The 14,508-nt window shown below is 34.4% G+C and overlaps 1 protein-coding gene across 3 annotated transcripts in view; it reads left to right on the top strand.

The window, feature by feature from the left end:
* Positions 1-14,508, top strand: part of GRM7 (glutamate metabotropic receptor 7) — a 496,237-nt gene that overhangs the window by 348,348 nt on the left and 133,381 nt on the right. For all 3 annotated transcript variants that reach the window (XM_034431643.3, XM_034431644.3, XM_034431645.3), the window contains exons 6-7: positions 1,162-1,362; positions 7,989-8,128. In XM_034431643.3, the coding sequence (XP_034287534.1) occupies positions 1,162-1,362; positions 7,989-8,128 (341 nt within the window). The remainder of the gene's footprint in view (positions 1-1,161; positions 1,363-7,988; positions 8,129-14,508) is intronic.

The raw sequence follows: 14,508 nt of genomic DNA, 5'->3' as shown, positions 1-14,508 counted from the left end.
TTTCTCCATTTTTGTATTTTTTTTAAAAAATATAATTAGTTTTAGAATCAGCACTTGTGGTATCCAAGAAATGATTGTTACAATTTCCTCTGCAAAAAAATGGAGAAACATGGACTGCCTTGCAAATGAATATTTCATTGGCATTCTGTATATCCCAAAGCTATTTTATTTATTCTGGATTAAGAAAGGAAAGACATAGACACAGAAATAATTTTGCATTTTGGCAAGATCTTCATTTAGTGGCTTTGATTGAAGAGCATGCAAAGTGTACAATTTTGGAATAATGTGTACTTTGCTAAATGAATGAATGAAAAAAATCTTTCTTTTCAGACAAATACTTTCTGTTATGATTAGGTGTCTGTCTGTCTGTCTGTCTGTCTACCTACTTACCTACCTACCTACCTACCTACCTATCTACCTATCCACCCATCTTGCCAAAGGCAACTCTAGGCAGCTTGCAGACAATGAATAAAATACAGTGTAAAACATTAAAACAATAAATAAAGATCTTAAATTTAAACATTCAACTAAAGTAAAACTAAGCAGGATGGTGAGAAAAGCAAAGTGCACAGGGAGGAGGTATACATTTTATTTTATTTTATTATTTTATTTGTTTAACAATGATCCCACAAAGAACTATCAGTTTGGGTGTTATTATGGATTTTTACCTTTAGATTAGAAAAACTAAATTTAGTTTTTGAATATCAGACGCAAATGTTCATAAACTCTTCATAAGCACTAACTCCATGTGACTGATAGCCTCCATGGGCAGATGGATTCCTTTGTTTATTTTTATTTATTTTTATTTATTAAATTAATATGCTGCTCATCTTTCTGATAAAGCTTTGTACTAGATGAGAGAGAGAGAGAGAGAGAAAGAGAGAGAGAGAGAGAGAGAGAGAGAGAGAGAGAGAGAGAGAGAGAGAGAGAGAGAGAGATCCCCCAAGTATTGCTTATTTGGCTTCAAAATCATTTCTTCAGTATTTCCTGAAATGATATGTCTCATTATGGATTTCATTTTAGAATTTTTTAAAGACTGTCCTTTTCAAATAACTACTATTTTTTCTCATTCACATCCATTATTTTTGATATAGACTTAATGCTTTTATCTGATGTTCATCAAAATCTCCCCTATCTCTGTCTGTATCCTTAAATGTGTAGGACAGGAAAGGATCGGAAAAGATTCCCACTATGAACAGGAGGGTAGAGTGCAGTTTGTGATCGATGCTGTTTATGCCATGGCTCATGCCCTGCATCAGATGAACAAGGATCTGTGCAGCGATTATTCTGGGATCTGCCCAGAGATGGAACATGCAGGGGGCAAGAAGCTACTGAGATATATACGCACTGTTAACTTCAATGGTGAGTCTGTGTTCTTATATTGCCCTCTTATTTCACCTTAATAATCCTAAATAACTGGTTAACCAATACTTTATTAACCTAATAATAATGATGGGATGTAGTGCAAAATGTGTTGCTTGCTGAAGAGTTATTTTGTTCAGGTTTACCATGGGAATTTATTTAATATTTTTAAATTATTTTAAATTGATGTTGATTCTGTTTTTAAATAGGCTGTACACCGCCCTGAGTCCTTCGGGAGAAGGGCGGTATAGAAATAAAATTATTATTATTATTATTATTATTATTATTATTATTATTATTATTATTATTATTATTATTATTATTATTATTATTATTTTGTAACTTTCTGGAATTTATTTTTGTCTAACAACTTTCTTATTATCATATGGCTAATTAAAAATGTAATAGGAGATAGATAGCCAATTTTGTCTAGTGATTAAGGCACCATGCCAGAAACCAGAAGACTATGAGTTCTAGTCCCACCTTAGGTGTGAAAGTGGGCTGGATGACTTTGGACCTGTCAATCTCTCTCAGCCCAATCCACCTCATAAGAGAGTTGTTGTGGGGACATTAGGTTGAAGAAGAGAATAAAGTAAGATGGGATAAAAATTATTTATATTTATTCTATTCTATTCTATTCTATTCTATTCTATTCTATTCTATTCTATTCTATTCTACTCTACTCTACTCTACTCTACTCTACTCTACTCTACTCTACTCTATTCTCCTGTTCCGTTCTACTCTACTCTACTCCACTCCACTCTCCTCCACCCCACCCAACCCCACCCTACTCCACTCCACTCCATTCTATTCTATACCATTCTTTTATTATTAATTATATTATGCATCCTCAGTTTTAAAACACCAAAAGAAATGGGACTCAACACTATTTTATTAGATTTGTGAATGAATATTATTATGTATTTACAACCTGTTGGTAATGATTGTACTTTCAAAACCATGTTGCTTGTTGTTCGTCTTCACTGTTGTGGTATTTTTATTGTCATAATATATACATTTACAATCCTATATGTATAAAATGGATGCAGTTAGTCTGTTTCAGAGAGTAAGGAAAAGGACTTGCAGGAATAGGCCAGATCCTTTGGAAAAGCAGCAATGGGAAAGATGTGATTTAAGTCCAAAAGAAGAAGTGGGTATACACAAGAGACTCAGACAGACACTACCCTAAATCATATGAGTAGTTACCGAGGATTGAGGGAATAAAGCATTGTGGGAGACTTGCAGGATTCTATTACTATAGCTAATATAAATAATGAATAAATTGTTTAATCTTTTTGTAGAATTGATTTCTTGGTTTTGATAAGAGAAGGTTGGAGGGGAAAAAAGGGTGAACGATCATCACGTTAAGAAAAAAAAGGTTGGAAGACAAGTGATGGGAAATGGCAGGAATAACACCGTTGTGGATTAGCTTGCATGAGTCATTATTTGTACTTGAGATCAAAAAAGGAAAGAAACTGATTGCCAGAAAGGTTCCATTCTTTCTGCCAGCTAAGGCAGAAACAGGCATGGATGTATACATGTAATTATAAAAGAAGGGGAGAGGGAAGAGAAAGAAAAAAATACCAAACATATAGGGTTTATATGCACAGACAAACCTATGTATGTAAAGTTGTACAATAAATATTTCAATAAATGGAGGCTATAATTCATAGTAGTCATTCATAGATAATCTACGTATGCTGATGAATTCTGCAGACCATTGAATAGTTGGAGCCATATATTTCTCTTTCCAATGCTGAACAATACATCAATTAGTTATAAGTAAGGTACAGAAAATCTTCTTTCTTATTCAGAAGTCAATTCCCATGTGATAGGAATACACTTCAAAAGAATACAAACATCTAAAAATACTGAATCTCAAAATTAAGTTAATGTATGCAATAACTTCTTTCCCAAATGGAACAATTATTGGGTGTTATAAAAACATGTATTTAAATGAAGCATTAATTCTACTTCATCCCAGCAATCTCACCATTTATTCTACATAAATTAAATGAAGTCATTTCTGAAAAATTATTTCTTATTGAAAATGATGTAATCTAAAACGTATTAAGGAGCCGTGGTGGCGCAGTGGTTGGAATGCAGTATTGCAAGCTAATCCTGCTGACTGCCAGGGGTTCAATTCTCACCGGCTCAAGGTTGACTCAGCCTTCCATCCTTCCAAGGTTGGTAAAATGAGGACCCCAATTGTTGGGGGCAATATATTGGCTCTGTAAACCTCTTAGAGAGGGCTGTGCAGCAGTATACTGTATATGAATCTATAAATAATTAAACATATGAATAAAATAAAATGGAAATATTTCAGAAGCCAATACAATTATATAAAAAATTCATCTGAGTGCTATTGCTATTGAAGTTTTTGAATTTTTAACATCTTTTTCTATTACTTAAGTAAAATTTACAAACAAAGAAAACAAAGAAAAATAATATATGTCAATATACAAAGGCTTGAAGGTTATAAAATGGAAACAACTATTTAAAAAGTAGAAGAAACAACAATAAATAACAAAACATTATTTTTAAAAAGCATTTTGAGAGCTCCTCCATTCTCCTCCTTCCCTCCCCCCCAATACCTGCTAATTGCTGTTTGAATATTTTTGCACTATACTTTGGAGGTTCTTAACATTTCTGCTTAGAGATGATGATGATGATGATTGTGATAATGATTGATGGTGTCTCTGCTATGAAGACACATCCTCAGCAAATTATTAATAGTCATCTTGACTTCAGAGCCGGGAGGTTGTATGGACAAACCTAAGGAAGGAAGTTTTTAATGTCAACATTTGTTAATTATGTAAAAGGGAGGAATTAAGGCCAGAATTGTTGGCTTTTTGAATTTATTTAAGTGTAACATAATTTATTAAATTCTAGAAGTAAATTAAGGTCAAAGAGTAATAGAAGTCACTTTTAGTATGAATTTCAAAAGCTGCATCTGCACCTTCTTTTCCCACAGTTTATACCCAACTCAGGAATATAGCACTCTAGATGATCAGTGGAGGTCAAATAAAATATATTTATTCAACCCAAATTTGTCAAGTAACATTGAGTAGCTGTTGTGATGGACTGCTCCTCTGGCTCCCTTCTGACAGAGGTTTAGTTTAAAGATTTAGTCAAGCTCTAACAATAGAATGGGATGTGTTAGCTTACTACAATAGTTCCTGCTCTCAGCATGAACATCTATCTCCTGTGCAATCTTTCCTTTCTTCCTTTCATATTCTGTTAAAAATGTGTCATTGTTTTAGTTCACCACAATGTCTATATAAATAAGAATTTTATGTTATCTAAACATTGGTCTTCTAATAAATAACATATTATGTCTTCGTTTGCATAGATTTTGCTACAGGATGCACTCATTTATTTATAATGGCAGGTGTCAGTTTTTTCCTTTTATAAAATGACATTACTACTGCCTTTACAAACTTTTATCATCATATATATATATATATATATATATATATATATATATATATATATATATATATACACACACACACACACACACACACACACACATACACACTGTATATCCTCTTTTCCCCAAAATAAGACATCCCCTAATAATAAGCTGAATTGGGCTTTTGAGCACATGGCAATAAGGTCAAGCGCTTATTTCAGGATTCAAAAAAATATAAGACAGGGTCTTATATGTGTGTGTGTGTGTGTGTGTATTATATATTATATATTATTATATATATATAATATTCTTGGAGAAAGAGTTATCCAGGGAAGAAATGGTGAACTGAAGATGGCTCCTCAAATGTGGAGCTAAATACTATGGTGGAATAATAATTTCCTCTCTAGACAAGAAGAGGATCTGAGATAGTGCATAAGTGCTCCAGACAGCTGCTCCTTGTGAGGTGACTGAAAAGCAATGGTAGATTTAAAGCTCTCAGAAATGAGAAAATAGGAATCTTGCTCAAACTGTGGGTGACACCTCTGAACAGACAATAAGTTTGCATACTTCCTTTCTAATGAATTTCCGAAATTGTTTGTTAAATGTTTTTCATTTATTAGGAACATTTACATTGACAGGTTTCACAGCACCAGGTGAGTAATTTGGAATAAACAAAAAAGGGATGATTAAAATTTTGATTTTAAAATGTTACAAATGGACTAAGACTCCAGATAAATTTGAAATAAGATTTTGGAATTAGTTATAAAGAAGCCTTCCTGTGGAAAATGCTTTTGTTTCTATTTTTTAAAATAAAAACATAAGATAAGACTAAACATAAAACATTGGATACTAAAAGGAGCTAAAAGGAATTAAAATTTTCAGTTAAAGGAGAAGAATACTCAAGCTCAATTTATAATTACAGAATTAAAAAATGTTTTAATATTGGATATATTGAAGAATATTTTTGAAGAATGCACCCAGAAGTTAATTTTAATAGTGTCTGCCTCTATAAACAGACCAATCTTTCGTAAAATCTGAAAGATTTTATGAAAGAGGACCAATATTTGACAAGAATTGGAATGATTTGAAAGTGGATTTAAAAATGATGGACTGCAAGAATGACATGGAAAAAGATGCGACACTGGACATTCAAAAGAAACTGGTTGATTTTATTTATTTATTTATTTATTTATTTATTTATTTATTTATTTTTTTATTTTTTTATTTTTTTATTTTTTTAGTTTGTCAAGCATGCATGAGAAAACAAGTATAAGTATGAACATAACATATAAACATATAAGTATAAACAGGTATAAGTATATACATATTTAATGAGTACAAATAAGTGGGAACAGTAGGTCAGGGACGGTAGGCACGCTGGTGTGCTTATGCACCTCTAAGGAATGGGGTGACGTCAACAGTAGACAGTCTAAGGTTAAAGTTATGGGAGTTTGATGATGTAACAACAGAGTCAGGTAGTGCATTTCAGGCATTGACCACTCTGTTGCTGAAGTTGTATTTTCTGCAATCGAGTTTGGAGCGGTTTACTTTGAGTTTGTATCTATTGTTTGCCCATGTATTATTGTGGTTGAAGCTGAAGTAGTCATTGACAGGTAGGACGTTGCAGTAGACAATTTTGTGTACTAAACTTAGGTCAGACCATAGGGGGCGTAGTTCTAGGTTGTCCAGGTCCAAAATTTAAAGCCTGGTGGCATAAGGCATTCTATTGCGATCAGAGGAGTGGAGGACTCTTGATACCTTTATAATTTAAAAAAACAACAAACTAAGAAGTTGACTTGGATAATTTTCCTATACTAGATTTCCAAAAGAGGCTTGTTAAAGTTTTGATGAATATTGTGAGGTGGAACAAATAAAAAAACGAAAGAAATCATGTTCAATGACATTACTTGAAGGATCTAAGGATTAGGATTGTTAGGAGTAAAGGGAGCAACATAGAATTTGATCGAGGCTAAAATAGTTGTTATTATATTGGTTAAGTTTAACCAATTTTTGCTGATTTTTTTTGCTGACATCAGAAGTGAAATAGCTAAGTTTCAAGGATTTGATTATAGATAAGAGTTGAGGTATGGGAGGAGGAGATAATTTGTTGTAACTTAAGATAAAGTTGTAACTTACTAAAATTGTTTATACTTGTGATGAATGTGGAATATAATTTCTTTATATATTTCTTTTTCTTTGCGACTGTATCTTCTTATTTTCTTTCTTTCTTTATCATTTTCTTTCTATTCTGCACATTTTTCTTTTTCTTTTTATACTTTTTAAATTTGTACTGCTTTCTATTGTTGTAATTACATTTCTTAATCGAATTATTATATTCCAACAGTATCTATGAATAATTAGCAATGTTTTAGAAACTGTCTGCCAAAATAATAAATTTGTGAGTTTAAAATAAGCCAAACACATGGATTATTTTCTATGTGGGCATTTTTTCTTCCATAAGTGTGGGGGTTGATAGAATAAGAACAAATTTTGGAAAATTAAGCTATTTCTGGATTCTGGTCAAGATTTGTCACACCAAGGCTATCTTCTGCTGGCTGTATCTCTGTGAAGCAAATATATATATATTTTTGATAGGAAACCCCAAAAATCTGAAGTTCTGATTTTTACTTTAAAAAAATCCTTTTCTGTAATAGAAGGGAGAAATGTCACATAACCTGTCCTACATATAACTTAAAACAGAAACAGGACAGTTACTGATATTTTTTAATTTCTTTATTCAGCAAAAAGCACATGGCTATGGTTATTAATCAAAAAGGGATATAGAGGAAGAGCATTTTAAAAATGACCATATAATACTGCTGATAGGAATTGCTGGGAAAGTTTAATTTCAGCTTTCAAAAACTTTAAACTGGCACGATTGATCATTTTTCCAGTGTTTGGATTGGTTTATGTTGATATTTCTTTTTACCAGGTTAAAATTATGTCTCCCATTTTTATTATTTTTTTTCTTAAATATGTTCTTTTAATGTCCTTTTTTTCATTATTGCTTCATTTAGTCTTTTATGTTTAATTTCTCTATCTATTGTCAAGAGAATCTTGTTATTGGATAGCTTGAAATTGAAACAAATGAGGAAATTAATTAATGCTTGTCAGTCATGCTCATGCAAATAAAACAAAGCAAGGTTTTGTTTTTTATATAAAAAAAGTTTTGCCTGGTTTCTCTTTTCTTCTGCTTCACATCTTTTCTTAGGTAGTGCTGGCACTCCAGTGATGTTTAATAAGAATGGTGATGCACCAGGACGTTATGACATCTTTCAATATCAAACCACAAATACCTCCACACCAGGCTACCATCTGATAGGCCAGTGGACAGATGACCTACAGCTCAATGTATGTCCCCTTTATTTTTTTCTTTCATGGATGTTGCAGTAAGAAGTATGCTATTTTTTGCCAAACACATGTTGAGTATGTCTCTATTATTTTATATAAGTTTCTCTTTGGATAATGAGAGGAATCTCACATGAATGAAAGCCTTGTATGTTCCTTGTTCCCATTATATGCTTCGAACTTATGATGATTCTAAATGTCTAAATGTCTTGTGAAGTGCTGCAATTTTGGGATTGGGAAGAATCCAAAATGGTTCCAGCAAGTAGATTTACATAGTATAAGTTTACCAATAGAATTCTTTATAGAATAGAATTTTTTATTGGCTGAGTGTGATTAGACACAAGGAATTTGTCTCTGGTGCATAAGCTCTCAGTGTACATACAACAATAGTGATAGATCATTATCATAGTCATTGTAAAAATACATTCATTATAAAACATTAGATACAACACTGAGTGATAGTCATGGATACCAAATAAGCAGTCAACATAAATCATACTAGGGGACTAAGTAAACAATATAATTGTCTGGATTTTCATTTTTCTATAGAATTAAATCAGAATGTTCCATTCAGTCAAAATGCAGTCTGTACTATAGATTCCATTATATAATTTCCCCCTACAAAGGATTCCCTTGCTGGTAACTCCCAAGTCTGTCTGTGTTGTAGCCCACCAGCGGCCTGCGCGGATCGTGGCTGATCCCAACAATGAGGAGGCTGGTGTCATGTCATGCCAGCAGCCTGCGCAGCTGGCGCTCACGTCGGACAGTGAGGAGGCCAAAGAGAATGTGATGCCAGAGGCAGAGACTCAGCCAGGGCCTTCAGAACTTCCAGAGGCTCCTTCCAGTGGAGAGAGCGAAGTGAAGGAGCCTCTCCTCAATGCTTGGGTATGCAGGGCTGCCAAAAGGGAGGAGTGGCTACTCAGGAGGAGGAGGTCTACTTGAGAGTAGGGCTTGAGGATAATTGGCCACTCCCTTAGCCTATTTAAATTGCACGCAGCTAGTGCTTTCTTGCTAGAAACAATGTCTCATTACTACAGAGCATCTTGGAGATCGAGCGACTTCTCATATCTGGTTTTCTGGGCTGGTTGCCAACCTTTGTCGGACTTTGTTCTTAATAACTTTGATAACAACCCTTTGCCTGGGAAGCCTGCATTGTTGAAAGGGGTTTGTTTGGAATTAAACAGTGTTTGCGAAGCTTGGTGTGTGTCACATTCTCTGGGAATCTGAAGCTGGGGCAGAACAGTCTGTCAGGCTAGTAATATGTAATAGTAATATTACAATGGGTTTATTATTTTTCCAAGTGTATTTGAAACAATATGGTTGATATCTCATTTTGGAAGGCCCATTAATTGCATGGCATGATAGGAAACTTTGCTTGGGGACACACACATACACACATAAATCTCTTCATGAAATAGACCTAATGCCCAGAGTTGATAGTGAAATTTGGTGGCAACTGCATTAGCTGAAAAATATCTGAAATCTTCTATTAACATAGACATCTCAATTGCCATAATTTCCTCAATATTATCTTATCCTAGACATAATATGCTAAACGTATGAAAGTAAGTTGAGTCAAGTGAAAAAAGGATTGACTTAGTAAATCATTAGTACTTCAGATCCTACTCATATTTCAAAAAATAGAAAGGAAGTATCAAAGAGAAAAAGGATCGCCTAAGACAATCTGATGTTTGCCCAAAAGCCTTGAAAATAAAGATAAATAAAAAGGGGTGTGTGTGTGTGTGTGTGTGTGTGTGTGTGTGTGTGTGTGTAAAAGACTATATAACCACATGTTGCTACTATTCCAAAATATGAAGACGTGATATTTTTGTAAGCAGAATCTGCAGAAATATGAACATAGGGAAACCCTATGAAGGCAATAAGACAAACTTTGAAAAAAAAATCATTGATGTAGGCTGCTCTATAAACCTTTTCATGACTGGCTTGGCACTGAAGTCTGAGCTCCCATGGATTTACATTTGGTTAAATAAAAAATGTGGCTGTATTCTCTGAATATCATAAACGAACAGATGCCTGATTTGATATATATTGGCTGCTATTCAGCTGACAATATGTTGGGATTAAATATTACTCCTTTAGAATGATATGGAGAAAACTTTTTCATGATCTGCCGAAAGAACACGTATCTGCTTTTGAATTTGTGATGATCACTTAACAGCCTTGCCTAGTATCCCATTTATCAGGGTAAGAATACTTCTGTCATTCTCTCTCCCTTCCAAACACTGGATTTCAATGCCTAAAACCTGTCCAGCTGCTCATGCAGGCCATGTCATGCTTTACAAAAATGCCAAATGATCTAAATTGCATTAATTTAAGGGGGAAAGCTTTTTAAAGCAGTAATGTTATTGTCCAAATTTACAGAGATAATTCTGAAAAAAAAAAGTATTTGGATATGAGTTAAGGTAATTTGGGAGAAAGAAATAATGATGGTGAAATGTAAAAGAAAATCTGCCTTCTGTAATAATTTCTTTGTCTGTGAATGCAGTAAAAAAAAAAATGTCTTGGCAGAGCTGTGCAGAATTATTCCAGCCAATAAGTTGCTTTAGGTATCAGATTGAAATACAGAGCTGAGCATTATGTTGAGGCCTGCTTCTTGATACCAAAACCCAAAGCCCAATATTTTTTTTCTTTTTCTGACATATTTGTTACCCCAGCTATAGCAGTAGTTTCCCAGGTAAAGCGAGGATGCAAGGCAGGTAGCTGAAATGGATGAGAGTGTCATGCATGTTCAAAGAAATGGAAACCTTATTGCATTCCCAATATTTTTGAATTTATCATCTTCATAAGGCAATTCTTTCTAATGAAACAGCACAGCTGAAATGTTAAAGCAGCAGTCTATTCTAAAGTATAACAACTACTATAATCTATATATATATATAAGTGAAAACCACTCACACATTAATCACAAATTCTCCAGAACTGATATTTGCCACATATGTTCCTCTTGGCTTCTAGGTGATCACTAAGAAAGGATTTTTTGAAATGACCATCAGAGCATTAGTATTTCCTATATTATTATAACACACTCTGATGTTAATTAGTTAGATATTCTACTCCCCCTCCCAACTTGAAAATAACTCTGGAGAGAACGGGATAGCATAGGACAGGCTTCTGTGAGGCAAGCCTCATGGAGAGAAGGGGCTAGAAAGCCTGAGGAAGAGAAGCGGGTAGGATAGGAGATGTTTCTGTGGGGCCAGCCTGAGGGAGAGAAGGGGATAGGAGAGGACAGGAGAGGCTTCTGCGGGGCTAGCCTGAGGAACAGAAAGGGAGAGGAGAGGATCTATGGGGTGAGCCTGAGGGAGAGAAGGGGAGAGTAATGAAGCAATGAAGCAACTCTATGTTTTAAAGGTTCTGTTGCATTTATTATAAAATACTAATATGTTGGATAATGCACAGACATTATGTGAGTTTCATGTCAGTCACTGACATGAAAGAGATTTCAATTAGTCTTTATTACTAACTTTTTTATACTGACTTTAAGGGAGTCTCTATATACCTAACTTTGCATTGATTTGCAATCTTGATCAAACAGTAGTTCAGTAAGTGGAAATACCGTCCTTTATTTTCCTACTGCAGACTCTGAACCTTCTTTTTAAAAAATCCTCTTATAGATATTTCTTGTATGAGAGGATATGTCTTTCCTAACATGAACATACCCTTGGATGCAGTCCATAGGGCATCACTTTCACTCAAATTTTTAAAAGGGCTGTCCTGTTTTTGAAGATTTTTCCTCCTCAAATAATTTAAAGAATTAATTATGAGGATTCAAAATATGTACTAAAGAAACAGCTTCAATACAACAAGCTAAGTGAAAGTAGTTCCTCTTATCATGGCAGCTGCTAAAAACCATCAGCAATTTTTGAGAAACTATATACTAAACCTTGTAAATTTTGTTACTCAGCTTTATGTTCATTTTAATCTTAAACCCTTGGTTTTTTAAAATCTCTTTTTGAATATTCTTTGTTACGATATAGTCCTATGGCCTAGGGCCAAAACAAATGAAAAACTAACTGAAAAACCATTAATAAAAGCAATATATATATATATTTTAGGCATATTTTAACTTTCTCTTCTATATTTATACTCAGTCTAATCTGCTTTTAGCTGATTACACCGATGACATGGTCTCTAACTGTGGATTGTATGGGAATTGATTTTTCTTTTTTTAAAACGAAGGCAAGCTTTTAGTCATGTTCTAACTAGGAATTTTTTTAAAGAATGAAAAAAAGGCAATGTTGATCAAACCTTGGACACATGAATTCATGATTGGCTTAAAGACTGGTTTAAATGCTTTCCATAAAGTATGATAGTGAAATATGAATACCTGAGTACGATCATCTCTCTTATACTGTGACTTGTTATGTGATAATATGAATTGCATAATCAAAATGCATAACCTGGAGGTAATGATGTTATGTTGAAACCCTGTTTAATGACATATCATGGTTTGCTGTTGTTATTTGCTAGCTATTAAAGCCACCACTTTATCTGAATACTCCTTAGGCTCATATTCGCTGTTGTATATTCCACATACTGCCACAAATTTTCTCTTTAGATAAATTCCACAGCTTCATGGAATTTAATGACTTGAATCTTCCCTCTGTAGTCTAGAATAAATGCTAGTAATTATTGTAGTTAGCTTAGCCTTCAGGAAGAAGAGGAAGCATCTCAGAAGAGAAACAAGGGGGAGGAGAAGGAAGAGAAACTGCTGATTCCTAATATGAAATAATGGAAGAAAAATTATAGCTTGTGCTACAGTTAGAAGTTGCATTAGAAGTATGTTTTATGAAAATAAATACATATTCAGAAGTCACATTGCAATGCTATTCCAAAATATAAAAAATGTTCATATTTAGCTTCCCCTTTGCAATAATGCTAATAATGTAATTAACTTTTCACTGTTTACTGCAATTGAACTTATTGCAACAACATGAACACTGATAGGCCCTTTTTCCAGAGCATTTCGTACCCTTATTCAAAAACACTGTTGTGTTGAACACTGAACAGTTCAGTGCTAACAGTGCTAGATGGCTGTCGATCATTCCAGCAAGAGGAAAATCAAAACCTATACAATAAATGTAAGATGATTACATAGTTTGCTTTCTATGAGGCTGAACTATGTTAATATGGTAAATCCCAATTATTCCTAGGGTTTTCAGAAACGGGGAAATGAAAAGTTTACAAAAGCAGAATTAAGGTGACTCCCACTCAGAATACAACAAAAGTATATTTTGTTGTATTCTTTGCTGGGCCTCGTGGCTCAGCAGACTGATAGCATTGTGATTAACACCAGCTGTCTGCAATTACTGTAAGTTCGAATCTCACCAGGCTCAAGGGTTGACTCAGGCTTCCATCCTTTCTAAGGTAGGTAAATTGAGGACCCAGTTTGTGGGGGCAATAAGCTGACTTTGTATAAATATACAAAAGGATGAAGGCTATTGCTTAATGCATTGTAAGCCGCCCTGAGTCTCCGGAGAAGGGCGGCATATAAATCAAATTTAAAAAAAATATATTGAAAATTTGAGTACAGGTGAAACTCGAAAAATTAGAATATCATGCAAAAGTTCATTTATTTCAGTAATGCAACTTAAAAGGTGAAACTAATATATGAGATAGACTCATTACATGCAAAGCGAGATAGTTCAAACCTTGATTTGTCATACTTTTGATGATTATGGCTTGTAGCTCATGAAAACCCCAAATTCACAATCTCAGAGAATTAGATTACATGAAATCAATAAAACAAGGATTGTACAGAGAACAATATCGGACCTCTGAAAAGTATAAGCATGCATATGTACTCAGTACTTGGTCTGGGCCCATATTGCATGAATTACTGCCTCAATGTGGCGTGGCATGGATGCTATCAGCCTGTGGCACTGCTGAGGTGTTATGGAAGACCAGGATGCTTCAATAGCGGCCTTTAGTTCTTCTGCATTGTTCGGTCTCATGTTTCTCATCTTTCTCTTGGCAAAGCCCCATAGATTCTGTATGGGGTTCAGGTCAGGTTAGTTTGCTGGCCAATTAAGCACAGTAATCCCATGGTCATTGAACCAGGTTTTGGTACTTTTGGCAGTGTGGGCAGTGCCAAGTCCTGCTGGAAAATGAAGTCAGCATCCCCATAAAGCTTGTCTGTGTAAGGAAGCATGAAGTGTTCCAAAATCTCCTAGTAGACGGCTGCATTGACCCTGGACTTAATGAAGCACAGTAGACCAACACCAGCAGATGACATGGCTCCCCAAATCAACACAGACTGTGGAAACTTCACACTGGACTTCAGGCATCTTGCAGTGTGTGCCTCTCCATTCTTCCTCCAGACTCTGGGTCCTTGGTTTCCAAATGAGATGCAAAAGTTGCTCTCA

This window comes from Pantherophis guttatus, chromosome 2 (assembly GCF_059756535.1).
Source record: "Pantherophis guttatus breed Tessera chromosome 2, ASM5975653v1, whole genome shotgun sequence".
NCBI lineage: Eukaryota > Metazoa > Chordata > Lepidosauria > Squamata > Colubridae > Pantherophis > Pantherophis guttatus.
This window is presented reverse-complemented; position numbering and strand designations above follow the sequence as displayed.